This window comes from Cyphomyrmex costatus, unplaced genomic scaffold (assembly GCF_001594065.2).
Source record: "Cyphomyrmex costatus isolate MS0001 unplaced genomic scaffold, Ccosl1.0 scaffold192, whole genome shotgun sequence".
NCBI classification, from domain to species: Eukaryota; Metazoa; Arthropoda; class Insecta; order Hymenoptera; family Formicidae; genus Cyphomyrmex; species Cyphomyrmex costatus.
The window spans coordinates 1364062-1382133 of NW_017275954.1; the positions used below are offsets into that span (position 1 = coordinate 1364062).

The following is an 18072-nucleotide window of genomic DNA, read 5'->3' on the forward strand; positions in this document are numbered from 1 at the left end:
CGAATATATCGCGTTAGGTTTGATCACATGTATAATTGTTGTTACGCGTGCCTATGAATCGAAAGTAGATTTATAAAAAAAACAACGTGAAAAAATATCTTTTACAAAATAATGATTAAAATTCGGAGACGCGCAAAATCACCCTTCCACGTGAAGTCACATGTTAATTCGCGTCGATTAAAATTTTCGTGTTACGGCTAATTTGCAAGAAACGCGAAAACGACTTACAAAAACTTGCTAATGGGTAACACTTTCAACTTCAAGCTTCTCATTTTTTCGCTCCCCCTTCTGCTAACCCAGTTTGCTTGTCTTTTCCTCGGCAAATTGAATTTCATTGTACAATTTAAGAAGCTCATTTAGGCTAATTCTCAAACGATGTAACAATTAAATTCACCTTTTTCCACGAATAGTATCTATAAGAATTCGTTCTTCCTAGGATATATTTTCTTTCTATACGCTTCTCTTTACTTTTTCTTTGTGCAACTTTGGACAATTGAAAAGTCAGTTGGCATAATACAGTATCTTTTTAAAAATTGTAAATGCTATTAGAAAATAATATTCTGTCTATTTTGTCGAATAAACAATTATCTATTTTCTAATATTCTTAATAATCAGCAATGATTAAAAATGTATCGATGAAATTTCATGTATCTTTTTAAAAATTTGAATAATAATAGTGGCATTAATTTATTACAAATCTTATATTGTTAGTTGCAAAAATGTCTACTCGATCAAATGCGTGCGTGCGTGCATGCGTGTTGCATAGAATATTATTTTTAACGACGTTCAGAAATTTGTGATATCTTGACGGTATGACGACAACATCGTGCCAACTGACGCTTCAATTTTTAACGATGCTTAGTCGAGCTCGTTTACAACGTACAACAGCTCGCTTTGCATCTCTTTTTCATCGTTGCCGTTTTCCTCTTCATAGAAATTTCCGATACCATCAGCCATACCGTCGGTAGGACCAACAACGGGCATCGACTCGCTTATATCCATCTGCTCGTCGTCCTGTGCTGAAATTATGACGTTAGTCCCGGTGGAACCTTCGCCAGATTGATCGGACTTTTCCTGATTCTTCGATGTCGCCTGGCCTGGAAAAGTCACATCGACATATTTAATCATCACAATTCTGGTTACGATTGAAAGAGTGAAAAGTTCGCGATAAACATGCCTCTCGACAAACAAATTTCGGAATAAATAATTCGCATACTCTGCATGTTTCGAATATTATTGTAGCGAGTGAATTTGATTCTGTTTCAAATCTGTTTGAACGCGCGTGGAATACTTTTGGTAATCCACGGTGAATTCGAACGCTGGCTCTTCGCCAATAACGCTTTTACAGTAATTGTGTGAATTTCGCCGATAGTTGTGTGTGTAACGTCTCTTATTACAACCAAAATACAGAGAATTTCTGACGGTGAGAGGATCGATTATGAGATGCAAACTTGCCGTGCACACATGTCTATTTACGCGTATCGTAAATATGCATGGAGGCGTAGAGCATGTAGTTGAAGGTTTAATCATCTCTTTTGAAAGGTTCGCGACAAAGGCAGCTGAGTCGGATATTACACTGACCTTGGCCGAGATCTCGCGCTTTGCCCAGATAGGAGTACTCTCGCGCGTTCGCTAAACCCGCTATCACACAGGCACTGAGTGCACTGCGACTAAGATTCATAGGGGATGCGTCGTACCATTCATTGTAATCCGCATCGTAGCACTCGACGTGCGCGATTGTACTGGATCCTATTATGATAACGTCATTTCTTTATAATCATAAGCCGCTTATATTTTATAAGAAAGTGAAAATCGCTCTTTATGACAACGTGTAATTTTTGGTCCTTTCAATATTATATTTTACACGTTGTCATTGTACAGACATTCCAGTTATGACAAGAATATAAAATTACTAAAGACTCTCCCAATATTTCTAAATACATAAATTAACAAAGATATCAGGAGGTTTGCGGGTTTTCACTGTGTCTTCATTCATTGCTAACGTTTCGTCAATCTTGATTGCGGAGCGCACTGATTAAATATGAATATCACCTTCTGATATCTTTGAAGGAAATACCCATAAACGCCTCAAAAGCGGATAAATTAACATTCTCATTTTTACCGAACTGTATCTCTTATTGTGGCGAAAAGAACGTTACGAGAAGACATACATAGGTAAATTTTTTTCGAAATTATGTGTCCGAGTTTATAATAAATCAAAAGAATAAAGAATTGAAATAGTTTTTTTTTTTTAGAATACCATTGTAACCGCCGATGACGAAAATCATATCGTCGAGAATCACCGTGGCAAAATTGCTGCGTGGGCTAAACATCTCCGAGATTTCGTGCCATTGGTCCGAGTGATTTGGAGTGTAACGTTCTCCTGAAAAATAAATGTTTGTTTTTCCAGAATGATGCTACTCTTTAATACGTAACCTGTCACATCAAAAGTATGGAAAATATTTAACACATAGCTATACATTTGCAGATATCAAAGAGACTATACGTCATGTACGCGCGGACATGCAATTCGAGAATAATATTACGCAACTAACTATTGTTATAATTGAACGAAATCGTCATTGTCTGCGCAAACATTTCAGTATTAAACTAAATTCGACAAGCATACAGAACAAAGAAGTATGTAAAACCTTTTTTGACTAATTAATTATTATTATTATACGTACACGACGTCACAACATACCTTACGTATGGAATAATAATTAGACGTTTACCATCTAAAATCTATTTATACAAAGACATTAAAAATTGACTGTTTTTTTAGTGGACCCCTTCCTTTAATAAGTATTTTATTAAAATGTTGCAGGGCCTTTTACGGTTTGATTGTTTTCTTGAATAAAATATTTCTTTCTTTAATTATATCTTAAAATAATGGAAATACTTTTTGATCGCGGTTTGCAATTGTTGAATAAATTTTAATAGCAAGAGATAACCGAAATATAGATAGCAAAATTCTGAACAGTTTATTGACAGACACCAAATTTGATCAGATTTCCACTGTTGATCCTATAATAATCTATGTTCATATTAAGCTCAAGATTTGTCGACAGAGTCTACTGACATGTCAACAGATTAGTGCCAGAAACCAAGTAGAATCTAAGCACCTGGAAAATCCGATTGCAGTCTGGTAACAGAACCAGAGCAAGAGCTGTAAATTCAGCTTGGTTTCTGTCGCCAATTCGCTGACAAAGCATGTCAGGAAGCTTTGTCCTATATTTCTGGCGGCAGTTTGCCGACATTGTCAGATATTAAAAGCCTCAGTGTAAAATTTATTGCTTTCCTGCCATCGAAAATTGATAGCACACTCTGTTCAAAATTTGTCTCTGCAGGCTGTAATCCTAGAAATTGCAACGTTTTAGTGTGTTAACTCTACCTTTAGACGTTTTTTAATTTTAATACGCAAGACCATAACTTTAGAGAGACTATTAAAAGTTCATGCATCAAAATTGTAACAATCGGAACTAACCGGAACTTAGCCTGGCAACTCCGCTGAATCCACCAAGAGCGTAAAGGCTATCACGGAAGGCGACCAAGGAAACACCGGATCGTGGGCTGATCATTGAATCGATATTGGTCCATTGATTAGTCTCTACGTCGAAGACCTCCGCCGAGTCGAGGACTTCCTGGCCGTTGAAACCGCCAACAATATAGATCTTATCATTCAGGGCGGCAGCGCTCGCGTCCGATCGTTGCCGATGCATGGACGGTATCATCTCCCATTGATTCCTCTGTGGCTCGTACCGTTCGCCAGAGCTCATTCTTGTGCGACCATTGTATCCGCCGAGAGCATAAATCTTGCCACCTTGAGCGATATCAGAACAATGCACAATAAGTAGACAATGAAAATATAATATAAAGGAAAGGTGAGACAAATGGTCTTTACTGAAAAATAGAAGGATTTGTTTTAACATTAATAATGGTGTGAAGGGAAAGAACATCTTACTTTTTGCATGCATTAATGCATATTATTATCTTATCATTTATTCATTTGAACAATGCTCTCTCTTCACAATATTTTAAAGGAAACCTATCATTGTTCCGGCGACAGCAAAATCTAATTTAATGGTACTTAATAAATTTTTGTAACATTACGAAACAGGTGGTAGTGAAGATAATTTTGAGCTTCGAATTTTATTTAATTAACATCAAGATATATACTATTTAATATTAATAAAAGTTAAGAATCAGAAAATTATATTTGAAGAAAGGCCTTTCTTCTTCTCTTATCCTGTAGAAAACCTACCGTGTGTGCAAACGCTGACGTAACACCTAGCATGATACATGCAGGCTCGTTCTCGCCAAGTTTTTGTTGTTGGATCGAAACATCGTACCGTGTTAAAGTGTTCGTTACCATCAAATCCACCGATCATGTAGATAAGATTGTTCAGGACACATAGTCCATGATAAGCCCTCGGCGTTACATCCGTGTTAACTGATAGAAACCATCTGTCAGCTCTAAAGGTCATATTTGGGTAAGTTACAAGACTGTTAAGGCGTTTCTACTTAGCATACGCGATGTTCTAAAACGATGCTTGCGCAAAGGTTAATATTCCTTCTATGATGTTAAAATTGCGTTAGTATGTTACTTTTTTATAGGATCTTATATACTGTCTCAACGAAGCTAATCTTCTTTTTAATGATATTTTTTTACTAACTCGTAAAATTTCAAGATATAGCTAAGTTTAATACAGACTAAAAATAAATAGTATAAAAATTAAGTTATATAAACACCAGAAAAATTTACAATATTTAAAAAGTGAGACAAATATTTTTTGTATGAAGAATCGACTTCAAGTGAGCTAGAAAAATATACATATATGCCATTGTTTAAAGGAAATGTATATTTATTTTTATTTGAAATCCAGTATGTATGCAGTGTTGTTATTTTTGGAACCTCACAAATTTCGATTTCTATGGAAATTCCGGTTATGCGATATTACTTTGTAAGAGCTTGGCGCACCTTGTGTCGTAAGTTTCTACAAAGCTGGTGGGCGAACCAGCACTCCATCCGCCAATCGCGAAGAGAATTTCGTATGGAACACGAGGTCTCGCAATAGGATTTTTTAAATCGATTTCTCCGTTTTGTTTCAACTCTTGCTCGGTTAGATACGCGTTTACAGGGAATAGTATTTGTTGGCACGCCTTCGAAAATTTGAACAGATTTAACGTGACTAAAAGATTGTATAGCATACAAAATTGAAAACCAAAAGGAAAGTGTAATATATAAAACTTAAAAATATAAAAATTATTATTTAAATTTAAATTTTTATTTTTATATTACGATAAAAATTAAAATCTATATTATACTTAAAATATAAATAAGATTGTATTTTTTATAAAAATATTACGTATAGTAATTTGTGATGTGTGTATTTTAATACTCCAATATTCTCTTTTCAAGTAAAATAGAAATACCTGTTACATAGAGAATTGAGTGAGTAATGAATTAATTTACTTTATATATAATGCTATATCTTGTTAGAAAGTAATTACACGAAGAAACTATGTATCTACACTACGACCAGCTCTATTATATTTCATTCAAAATACAGCAAAACAAGGTACGAGCAATGATGAAGGTATGAACTTACTTCATCCTTCTCGACGAGCTTCCAGTTGACGATGTTATTAATGAAATACTTATGACTCATGAGACCATAACGTATACATTCCAGCAACCTCGGTAAATAAACCCGTCTCTCCTCGACTCTGGCTTCGACCCATGTCTTGACAGCGTCGAACACGATTTCTTCGTTTTTAACATTGAGCTCGTCATCGCGCAATATTGCTTCCAATTCGTCGGAAAGAAGATCCTTGAACTCCGCGCTCTCCTGCAATATTCGCTTAAAGTGGTGACGTATGTACTTTCGTCCCTGTTTCTCAAGATCGTGGCAGAAGTAGTGTCGTGCAAATTTGAAAATACCTGTAATAACAGTCGAAGTTGTTTCTAACATAAATGTCACGAATTGTTCGTCTGGAAAATCGAGAATCAACATCAAAGTTTGATGGTACGAGCAATTTTAACTTTCGTACTGTTATCTTTCGCTAACGGGGTCAAACTAAAGTTATGTTATACTGTTGTCTCGCGATTAATTATATTCTTGTATATTTTATATATATTGTTATATTTTATATATATATATATTTTTGCTTTATACGTACCTAAACAGTTTTCCGGTCGTAGCTCCTGCAACAAAAATTGACAACAGAGCTGGATAATTCCTAGTACCTCGAACTGATCGGCTAGCGGCAATAATTGTTCGACATTATCGGCGTTTACGTTGCAGGTGCCCGTGTAGGCGTAGTCGAGAATCAGGCTGAAGATTTCACCGGGGACGGAAATAACAACTTCTGTGGTTTCGGTTTTGCCGCCTTTCAGGCTGTTGGTGAAAAGGGCCTTGAAATAGGGGCTCACCGCGGATAATATAGCGCGATGGACTGGGAAGACTTGATCCTCCGTGCATCTTATGACGCCGTCACACAGCTGCTGGTTAGCCCTGAAGCCGATAGACTCGTCACAATTCTGAGAACGTTGCACGTATTTTATAATTAACCATTTATTACAAAGGTTTAAACGTGCAAATGAATGAGCGTAATAGATATAAAAGTTACAGTACTTGATTGAACTGAAGCTATGTAATATATACATATATATCACTTGAATAAATTATTCTACGAATCATGGATTTCTAGCATACCAAAGCTAATTTCAGCCTAGTGTTTCTTATGTCGTAGGAAATTGTGATAACATGTAACTAATTTATGAAATAAGATAATTAATTTTTATTCTTTAATACATACTTTTGCGAGAGAGTACGAAAAATACTCTCGGAATCGCGCTTCTTATGTAGGACAGTCGTTGTACCAATTGCGAAAATTGGCTAATTTCCTAAAAGCTAGCAAACATCTCGTAAATTTGCGATTCTATCTGGAAACCACGCATTGTCCCAAGAGAGAAAGTTAATAATCCGCGCTGCGGTTGGAGGAAGGAGTGTCTTAATTACAATGGCGCCCCTGATTACCGACCTGAGCTCGGACCAGACCACGGGGAACTCCACGAGAGCGTAATTGGACGGTAGACACATGCATTTCCTAATTCTCGCCGACTGCTTTCGCCTGGACTGCTTGAGGAGCCTGCTAATGCCGGCAGTGATGGCGTAGTCCACGTGCGCCCGATGTCGCGAGTAGGTCGATGCGCGTGGCCCCGAGCTTCCTATTGCCTCTTCCGCTTCACCGCTTCCGCTGAGCTGCCAGCAGTTCTCGTATTCGTTCTCTTCGCAGACGCGAGTCCCGATAGCGCCGAGACGCGCGGCCATGACAGACGAAGGCCAAAAATTGGCCAACTTCGAGCCAATCTGTTTGTACGTGTCAATTTATTTGTATGTGTCCTTCTAGCTCTCGATCTCTCGAGAAAATTGCATTGAATTCATACTCGTCGCATTTATCATTAGCGAATAAGCGAATTATTTTTTAATGTAATCGCATAATATATCTAATTGTCTTATCTTTTCGAAAATGAGAGAATATAATAAAATTATTCTTAACGATCGCGTACGTTGTAAACTTTTTTTATACAGCATTTTTTTATGCAAAATTGTTTTCTATTTTTCTTTCATTAATCATATCGCGATCTGCGATAGGTTATTTGCATATACAAGCTTACGTTTAACAGAATGCAAAAATTCAACTAGAATTTATTTTATAAGACACGTGCGGGCGTTTTCGATTTGTGCAGACATCTCGCCGAACTATTTTATTAGAATTTTGTTGTAATTATCTTATCTTCACTTAAAAATGAGAGAATATATAAAATTATCCTTAACGATCGCGTACGTTGTAAGCTTATATACAGCATTTTTTAATGCAAAATTGTTTTCTATTTTTCTCTCATTAATCATATCGCGATCTGCGATAGGTTATTTGCATATACAAGCTTACGTTTAACAGAATGCAAAAATTCAACTAGAATTTATTTTATAAGACACGTGCGGGCGTCTTTCGTTTGTGCAGACATCTCGCCGAACTATTTTATTAGAATTTTGTTGCGGAGCATATAAAGCGCTTTATCACGCCTCTCTCTTAAGTTCGCGTAATATCTTTCCTCGCAGATAAAACGTTTCTAACCCATTTACGGTCTTGCTGCAAAAATACAAAAATTTAGTAATCTAGAAATGAACTGCTTGAAATATAAAAGCCGTATTCAGTGATATGATATAATATATACAACATATATATTTTTGGTTTGGCAAAAAGATTTAATAAAAAATTATCGGTTTTACAGGTAGAAAGTTTCAAGTAGATTTTCAATGCCACTCTAAAAAGGAAGTTCTTTGGAGCGCCAACTCGGTTGATAATGCGCCTCTATAAAGGATAAAGGTACAAAGCGAAAACGAAAAAAACGATTAAAAAGGAAGCGCTCACAATTTGAGATTAAAATACTCGTACATATATTACTACGAAACGTGCAACCTCATATGCGTTTAACAAGATATTTGTGGTTACTCACTGCACACAGTACAAGTATGCGTTTAATAAAATATTTATGGTTAAATATAGAACTATTGCGGGAAAGAGAGAGAGAGAGAGAGAGCTGTGTGTGTGTGTGTGTGAATTAGATTATATATAATTTACCAAATAGCTTTTAATTGTATTTATGTAAACTTAAAAGCTTTTTACATTACATAATTAAAGCTTATCTTCTATTATATTAATTATTTGAGAGACATTAAAATAAAGTCTATAATTATAGAATATTTATCTATGTGAAATATTATTTAATCATCTATTTATTATTTCTATCAATTGACTTTGAGCAGAAAATTAATTGCCACGTGCTCTCACCGAGGATAACAATGTCACTTTTTTTATCTTTTCAGAAAGCTTTTTTCAACGTAACTCCGCAAAGCACATTTTTTATACCATCCGGAAAATAATTTTACTCGCACTTCTAAGTGTCCTTTCCCACGACCTTTCCTCAAATTAAATCGGTAATACAATAATCCCGGGAACTGTTAACAATTTTTCATCTTTCTTATTTCCACGGTTAAATTTCTGTATGTCTCTAAGCGAGCGTTGCACTCGTTGATAAAACAATTTACACACCGGGGAGAATATTGTCTCGGCATTAAATAAATATATATACGACTGGGGTAGTTCACATTTATGGAATCTCACAGGAATACTTAAGAAAGCTCCCCGTTCTCTTTTTCTGTTACGACCGCAATTTTCTTTAATTTACCCTTCACTCTTTACATAACATCGATTATAATTATTTTGTATTTTCTCTCTCTCTCTCTCTCTCTCTCTCTCTCTCTCTCCTCCTTATTCATCTTCGTTTAAAACTTAGTAATAATTTGCCAAAATCTGCTTGTTAAAAAGATTATACATAAAAGCGTAATGCCCTTTACGACTTGCAAATGGTACAGTTGATGAACCTTAATTTCTTTTATACGACGTTTCATTTTTCTCGTTGTCTTTTCTTCCTTCTCTGTTCTTAAATTCTTTTTTCTTTTCCGCAATTGTTCTTCTGTTTTTCTTCCTTCTTCAGTCCTGAGTACCTCTTTACATAGAACTTCTGTTACGCTCATACAAGTCCATAAATTCTATTTCCTACATCGCACAAATGTTTACGTGTACAAATTTCCACCGTTTATATGCAGAATACACATAGAATACACATAGATTCTATAGATACAATAACGTGTATAGTAGGTGCAAGAAATTAGCAAAATGTCTCGCGTAGTGTATGATTGCTTTGTAACTGAAGTATTCAGTGAGTTTGTTTCATCACAATTTCCACTCGGCAATGTAAACTCCGCACAGAGAGTTGCTTGGATTTCCTGTATTTCCAATTACTCTTTCTCACATGAGAGCTAACGTCGACGTTAATCAAGCTCCGCAGCGCATGAATGAGTTCGCTAATAAAAATTAACCTGCGTGGTTAGTAGTGATACCTCCCACACACACGAATATTGAATAACACGAAAGCATTAAATACTTCGGGTCTGTGCAATTATAAAGAAATTTGCGTAAAAGTTTCCGATATACATCACTCTTAATTTACAGTTGAGATACGTATGCAAATTCCAGAACGGACACCCCCGCACGATTTTGCATTACGCGCATATGCAGTCGTAATCCAACACGTATATATGCATGTCCACGATTGAGCATGACGCACTATTATCAGGTGTTATGCTTTTGCCTGCGATAATTGTAAATAGGGATAGCGTTTGCTCTATGGCGGTCTCGGAAATATCAGCCACGAAGTCAATTTATACAGACAACACGCGTAAACCGCGCAACAGAACGTTAAATGTAATATATGCTTTTAGCATATTTAGAAATATATGAAATTAGCGAAATGTCTCGCGTAGTGTATGATTGCTATATTTAGATATATATGAATTTTCGTTTGATGTACATTTCGAAATATTATTTATAGTGATGTTTAAAGTGTAAAAGTTAATGTTGAATATGAATTAAATTTAAACAACCAGTAATATACAGCCTCAAAAGAAAATGCATAATCGAGATTGTTTTAAGAAATTACGTAATTATTCTGAATAATAATAATAACTTTGATTTTGAAGTGACACAACGACGGTAACTTTTCAATTTTATGGTTGCAAACTTTGACAAAAGCTGCCACTGGAGTACGTATGTACGTAACTAGTGACTATACCAATTGTCCAAAACGTGTGGCAAACACATTCTCTAACGAACATGGAGGGATCGAAAACGGCCAAAACTTCAAATCGTGTTTACCCGTGAGAATGGAAATAAGCGACGAGATCGTTCGGCGCTAAGTTAATAAAAACGAAATTGTCAATTTCGCGCGTCGACGGTAGAACGTTGCAAATTGTTTTTTTACGAGTAGCCGTGAAATATTCAACATCGCGGACGCAACGTTCTCAATATTTCATTAAATATTGCGTAATATATAGTAGCTCCAATTATTTTTAAAGTTTGGAAAGTTTTCAATGTTAAATTTGATATGTCAAAAAAAAAAAAGTATGTTAATTTATTTCAATAAATGTTTCATTATACATTCAATTGTACTTAAATAAAATAATATCTGTGTGACGTTCATGATAATTTTGCACAGAGAGACGATGATTATTTTTGATGTGGCTTGATAATTTATTCAAGAACTGAATTCTGTATTTCGTACACGTGAATCTTCCACCCCCTCCTTTCTGCATTCTCTGGATAGATACATTTTACTTTGTACGGTCGATAGAACTCAATATTATCATCAGGTTCAATTTCAATTTGCGAAAAATGTTCCAATAAATGAGAAATTCCGAGTGGCAGCGAATTGTCAAAGAACTTGTGAACAAAATATAAGAAAAAAAGGAAATATATAAAATTCGTCTTTGTGCATACCATGCTTGCGGACCCAAAAAATTTGTCATGCGGAACTAAGATGGATCGTTCGGGATTCTTGAAGAGAAGCGTCATACTTTTAGCCAGTCATGCTACTTATAAGCTTGAACTTGACGTTACTTCAATGAATACACATTGTAGTGTTGTGATTTAATAAGCGTTTCTCATTTACGCGAAGGTAATCAACGTTTTATTCAATTTTGTGGTGACGCTAGTAGAATTTCACTTGTTAATAATAACAGTATCTATTATATAATACTGTTTTGACAAGATAAATTAAATCATGCTATTTTAATGACAATATTATGATGTTTATTGTAGTTGAAACTTTTGAAATGTATCATCATGTTTACAGTTACAATTCACACGATGTATACAAAATTAATGGTTGTACGGTTCGTGATTTATTAATGTAGTAATTCAGTGAAAAACGAAAACAGGATAAAAGCAGGAGGAAAATTTGAAACGATAAGACCTTCGTAAAAAAAAAAAAACGCCAAGGAATATTTATGCATATGTAATTCTGTTATACGTGGAGAGTCATTTGTGAAGCTTACGGAAAAATATTTTAATCCTTAAAATAGTCTTCGTGATAATTCTCGTCGAGAACTATATAACACACATATCTCACTTGGCAAAATGGATAATGCAAAGTAGATACAGAATGAAAGTATCAATCTTAATTCGCTCAATGACAGCGTAACTGACAACAGTATATACGGGCTAAATCATGAAGGTGAATTAACTCGAAAGTTCTTAATACAAAAACGAGTTTCGCAATTCTTTCTCAATTCTTACGGATTGCTTAGGCGCGATTTACTTAAATGTTATCATACGCGGATTTAAATTCCACTTGAGATTGATATATTACACACCACCGAAATCCGCACAAATTTTGCCTCATACGGTCGATGGCGCCCAATCAGATTATTAGGTTCAATCCCAATTCGTCGGATATCTACGGAAAGAAAAGAAGTAGAGTAGAAGCTTAATTTATTTCTCAAATGTTTATGTATCGAAAGAAACAACCATCCCGCTAAAGTAATCGAAATGTTTCGAAATTATTAATTATTGAGCTGCCAAGGCGCTTTTTTTTCAGTAAAATTAAAAATTAATAGTTTTGATTTTATTGACAATTGATTTTAATTAAAGTTTCATAATTCGCAACGAGTCAAATCATTTCAGGATTACAGGGAACTTTGTAGGTCAAGTTATGAATACTAAAGAAATGAATATTGAGAGAGAACTATTATTAAAGTAATTCAAGAATTTGCTGCTCCTTTTAAATTGCGAACGCTAACAAGTTTGCGTTAGTACAGTTTAGCGAGAGCTCCATACTTCTTGACCAAGATCGTTCATAATTCTAGCGTACTTTGGTAAACTTCACACTCTGTTCTGTTCGAATTTACTTCGTCTAGTCCGTGGTAATCTAGGTTACTGGTGAAAAGAATAACTATTCCGATTCTTCGTACTCTTTTCATGCTTACGTTAACAGTTTGACTTTCTAGCGTGTATTGATTTTACATGGTCGAGGGCCATCTCATTGGATTTGCAACTTTCGCTTCAATCCGCGTTTCAATCTACAGGAAATTCCGGATTTCGCAGTGGATAAAGATATAAATGGAAGAAAAGATCCTATCTCGATTCTCATCAGAGTGGCATCAACGAAATTAACGTACACGTTAGATTTTCAATTGGATAAAAAAAAATCAATGTCTTCATTAATATTAAAATTTTATCAAAACATTACAGTTTTGGTATTAATTAATTAATAATGAATAACATTGGAGATATATACGTATAAACTGTTCAGTATTATAATATATACATAAAAATAGATTTTTATATTTCAACATTTTTTGGAACATAAATGAATTAGATATATTTAGCATTAAAAATTAAAATATACAATTAAATTTTTAAATATAAAAAAGGGTAACATTAATAATTCTAATATAATTAATGATACACATAACATAATAATAAATTTACAATTTTTTAATTGTAACAACAAGTTATTACATTGTAAAAGTTACATTACAATAAGTTAATTTGTAATATTTTTTGTTGTAATCTTTAATATGGTGTTAGAGAGGAATGTAAAATAGAATATAAAAGTTTATAAGGCAACAGGAAGTGACTTTTACTATTTTCAGAAAGATATAAAGTTTGCAATATAGTTGCGTGACGGTCCGCACAATATGCGTTTATATCACTGACATGTTCGTTTGAAAGACAAATATAGCAGAAAAGTAAATTGCTAATTTTATGGATCAGAGAAGTACGCGTATATAATAATTTGTGTATACCAATATATCTTAGCATTCTTATCTTAGCGAAAAAATGTTTGCGAATCCTGTGGGTTATATGAAATCCGAATACATGTAAGAAACTAAATAAAAGAAATTATTGTATATCATAGAAGACCACTCGATGTTGAAAACTCCAAAGAGGCGCACGCTGACCGCACGATCAGACCGCACCGGGGAGATGCACGTCCCATTTCGCACGGGCGAAGGCACCCAATCAAGCTCCAGTCCGGTTTCAATTCTGATCCGCGAATGTCCCAGTGAACGAGAGAGAGAGAGAGAGAGAGAGAGAGCGCACGCATGAGAAAAAGAGACAGAAAGAGAACAATTCGGATGTAGGACGATGAAGCTGGGGGAAAAGTCTGCGGCGACGAGGAGCCTTTCCCTCTCTTCCCTCACACTCTCCTTCTCGCTCTTTCTCTGGGTGCAAGGGGGTAGGTAGGGATGATCTGGCCTACCCTCTGGTGCTGCTGGCGTGCGCGCTGGTGCTTTCGGCTTCCCCGGGACGGACTCGCGCTCTCGCCCGCCGCCGCTCTCTCTTCGTCGCGATTGCGAGCGCGGCGTCGCACGTATCGTAAGAGTAGGAGTGAGCTAGCCAGAGCTGCTGGCTTGCTCAGTCAGTTCGATACCGAGCGCCGAAGCGTTCGGTTCGCTCCGATTGCGGCGTACATTGTTATCATTATCATTTCCTATCTCATTACCACGCCGCTTCGGAGAACACTCGCACGCCGAACGAGCCCCTCTGTGTCCGGGGTATCACCGCGCTTGACTGAGGGATGACGGGGTATGGAGCGCGCCGTGGGGTTGCCTGTCACACGCGGAAATGAATCATAGAACATGTGCGCTCCGCAGAATTGAAAAAGCCGCTATAAAGTATGTCGGGACCGAAAAAGATCATAAGCGAGATTGAAGAGTAGCATTTCGCGATTGAGACCGAGAAAGGTCTCTTTCCCGTTCTTCTTTTTGCGACGAGAGTAAATTGCTACTTTACTAACGGGATACTTACGTATCGAACCGGTGTGTGGGACAATGCTTTGGACCATGTGCACCTTCGAGAGGTTTCGCTTTGTGAATGAGCTTTTGAATTCCCGGGTCGAAGCGAGCGGCAATGAGACCGCGGAAAGGACAGTGATCCTCTACAATGGGTCCTCGTGCAGGGATAAGAGAACATCAATAAAAGAAAATGCAGTTTAAACGCCATTTAGCAATCGCCTTGTAAGTACTGTACATTTGACTTATCGCGTGTTTCACTATCTATTGAAGTTTCTTTTTTCTTTTTGCACACCGACGGCGATAGTTGTGTGACTTGGGGAAGGCGACTTCAAGTCGAATTCCCTCGAGATGGCGAAATGTAAGTTAGTCGCCCGCATGAATTTCTCTTTGAGAAAAGCATGCTCGCGATAAGCAACTTGAGACCAGTTATTCAAAACATTAATATAAACTTTCGTCGCTGTTTCTGAAGATAATCTGAAGACTATCCTAATAACTCGTTAGAAAACGCCGCTTATGGTGAACGCGATTTTAGGAAAAGCTGTTTAATTTCTTAATTGGTGCACGCCTTGGTAGGACGATTTACCTAATTGTTCGCGTAAGAAACGTTCGGGATGATTCGCGGAAAATGATCAATTTCACGAGGAAGCGCGATTTACACGGAAGAGTGTAGCAGGTAATATGCTATACACGAGAGTATGCGCGGTTTGCTCTGCCGTGTATACTGTAAATGGCGGGATGGTTCATAGTAAGCGGGCATAACCCACGCATTTCGCATATCGACCCTCTTCTTGCGTCTCTCGTCCTATTAATTAAACCGCTAACCGATGTGATTTCGAATATCAAAACAATTCGGTAAGGAATGGTAACGTCATCGGGGATGAACAGATACCTTTGGCGAACATATGTTGGAGAAAGGATTGACTGATTGTTAGATGTGCGTTAAGTCCAGATGATTGCACACGTATCTATCGTTAAGGGATTAATATGATTAAATAAAATATCAGTCGTAATTTAGAATCAGTCGTTTTTAACAATTTACTGACGACATAAGAAAACGTGTAAATAAATAAAATTCTCCATTCATTTTTTAGTCTTGTTTTTAGGTATTTTAATCTGTTAAATCATGCATCAGTTTACGACATATATTTGAAAAACATTTTTACATATTAAAAATATTTAAATACTACTTGAGTGTAAAAATTTTCACCAGGTGTTAGTTATAATATCGATTTATTCTCAATGCTACAAATTAAAAAAATATGTAAATGTAATCTTTAAATTGTTGCGGCTTCTTATCGAGTAAATACCATTTTCAAATCTTTCAAGAAAAGAGAACAATTCTCTATATTTTGTAAAACTAAAATTAAATGCTTTTTACATAAATCGATCTGCCTCGTTTTTTAATAAAACGTATAATACTAGAAAATCTTAATTATCATGGTTACATTTTGATTTGCGAAATAAAATGTCTATATCATAAAGTATTCGCTTTTTTTTTTTTAATAACATAAATACATGAGGCCAATTTTAAATATGTGTTATATAACAAAATGATAATAACTTTTTCAGTGGAGTCATTATTCAAAATCATTAGGCAGAGTGTACAAAAATGGTAGATTTGCGAGAAATATTTTAATTTAAATATATTCTACTTAAACATTAAAAAGTATCCAAAACCTTTCCATTTTAGTTTTTTATTGTTTCAAGTATTAATTACAGAAAATTTATTAAAATACAGGAATTTTTCATCTTTTTAGGGAATCAAAAATCTAAAACTGTTACATTTTTTAATTAATAAATGCTTTGATAGAACAATTTATAATTGTTTGTATAAAAGATGATACGTTCGGGATCTTCGCTCGGGATTCGTAGAGAGAAGACCAAATTATATTATTTATAGCATGTCTTTATTTTCTGAAAAGATTCTGATGAACTTTAAAGCATCAATCTGTAAAAGAGGTCGAACCAATTTTAAAACAAGAGCTCTTGGATAGACAACTTTGTAAGAGTCTTTTATTACTTTTGATTAAATTTGCTATCTCAAAGTTAACAAAATTTTTGCAATTCAATTTTTTTTTTATTTAAACATGCATATTATTAATTCACAGAAGAACGCAGTCGCAATTACTTACACTTCAACTCCGTTTTCTTTCCTTATTTCTTCGACTTCGATGTTATATATAAATGTAATTCTTCGTAAATTACAGCAGAATATTGCGTTCAAAGGAATTTCTCTTGCATTAAAGTATACACCGTACATACAGCAAAAAACTCGCAGGTTTTCTAGATACTTGATAATCGCGGCTCATTTTGCATCGTGCTAGCATGACTCGCCCGTTCTTGTTTCAAACAGGACACTCTAAATTGGGGTGCACAGACAGCGAGGTAACAGCGTTTTGCCAGGACTGAAAGTTCTGCATTCGCGAGTGGACCACTCTTCTGCGTGCCGCAGTAAAAGGAAAATAGAGGAATTTTCGCTCGCATACGCGGTATAGTAAAAAGACTGCGTATATAAAATGGGAAGCATTGAATTATATCCATATTTTTAGGAAACAAGAGTCAAACGTGCAAGAACAAGGGAGGGAAAGAGGAAAAAAGCAGGAAGATATTATATTTTGGAAATTATAATCAATATTATAAAAAAGCAATGTACATATTTATAGATCATAGGTACGCGTTCGCGAAGATTGTTGATAAGTGTTCTCTCTTATCTCTTATCACTTTTAAAACATGAATGAAAGTATACGTACGAAAAGGACATGTATCCGGAAAAGCCTCTCTTCCACGTTATAAATCTTTCTCCACTTTTAAAAGTTTCGGAAGATAAAACCGAGGTTATACAAAGTCAAAATTGCACGCGACTTGTTCCACTAAAATTTTTTGCACGATAGTACAAAAGAGCTCGAAAACGAGGTTCTTCTTAACGTATAAATCTCCAAACTTTTATCATTACATTAATAAGAATGGTACACTCCGATATTTATCTTCAATTTTTGAACGACATACGTGATAACGGAGTAAAACTGAGCGAACACAAAAAGTGAAAAGAACAACAAAGTAAGTTAAACCGTATATACGATATTGAGGAAAACCGCACGAGCAGGCGGACCCCCAAATAAAAGGAGCTTTTTCTTCATTCTGTATAATATAATATTGAATATAAAGCTCTAAGGTTGACTCGAAGTTTCGATCCCCTTTATTAGGATACGTCCGGAAGCCGCGTTGATCCACCATTATCGCCCCTGCGCGGAATACGAAATGAAAGTGACTCGCCATGGCGATGTGCTCGCGCTTATTTGTAACTCTATTATCAGAGAGACGACCAGGATTTTCAGAGCGGAAATCGCGCGACGGAGAGATA

The 18072-nt window shown here is 35.7% G+C and overlaps 1 protein-coding gene across 1 annotated transcript; it reads right to left on the reverse strand.

The window, feature by feature from the left end:
• Window positions 1-682: 682 nt before the first annotated feature.
• Window positions 683-7337, reverse strand: LOC108772548 (kelch-like protein 10). Its single transcript, XM_018538098.1, has 9 exons — window positions 7048-7337; window positions 6184-6518; window positions 5613-5944; window positions 4982-5163; window positions 4265-4476; window positions 3488-3823; window positions 2261-2383; window positions 1582-1749; window positions 683-1097 (listed from the first exon to the last, which is right to left on the reverse strand). The coding sequence occupies exons 1-9, from the start codon at window positions 7335-7337 to the stop codon at window positions 859-861; spliced, it is 2217 nt and encodes a 738-aa protein (XP_018393600.1). The 3' UTR covers window positions 683-858.
• Window positions 7338-18072: the final 10735 nt, after the last annotated feature.

Coding starts and splice junctions, on each gene's coding strand:
- LOC108772548 (XM_018538098.1), bottom strand. CDS start 7,337: ATGGCCGCGCGTCTCGGCGCTATCGGGACTCGCGTCTGCGAAGAGAAC. Junction 2,384..3,487: donor AGTTGCCAGGCTAAGTTCCG/GTTAGTTCCGAT, acceptor TTTATTTTTCAG/GAGAACGTTACACTCCAAAT. Junction 1,750..2,260: donor CGTCATCGGCGGTTACAATG/GTATTCTAAAAA, acceptor TTATCATAATAG/GATCCAGTACAATCGCGCAC.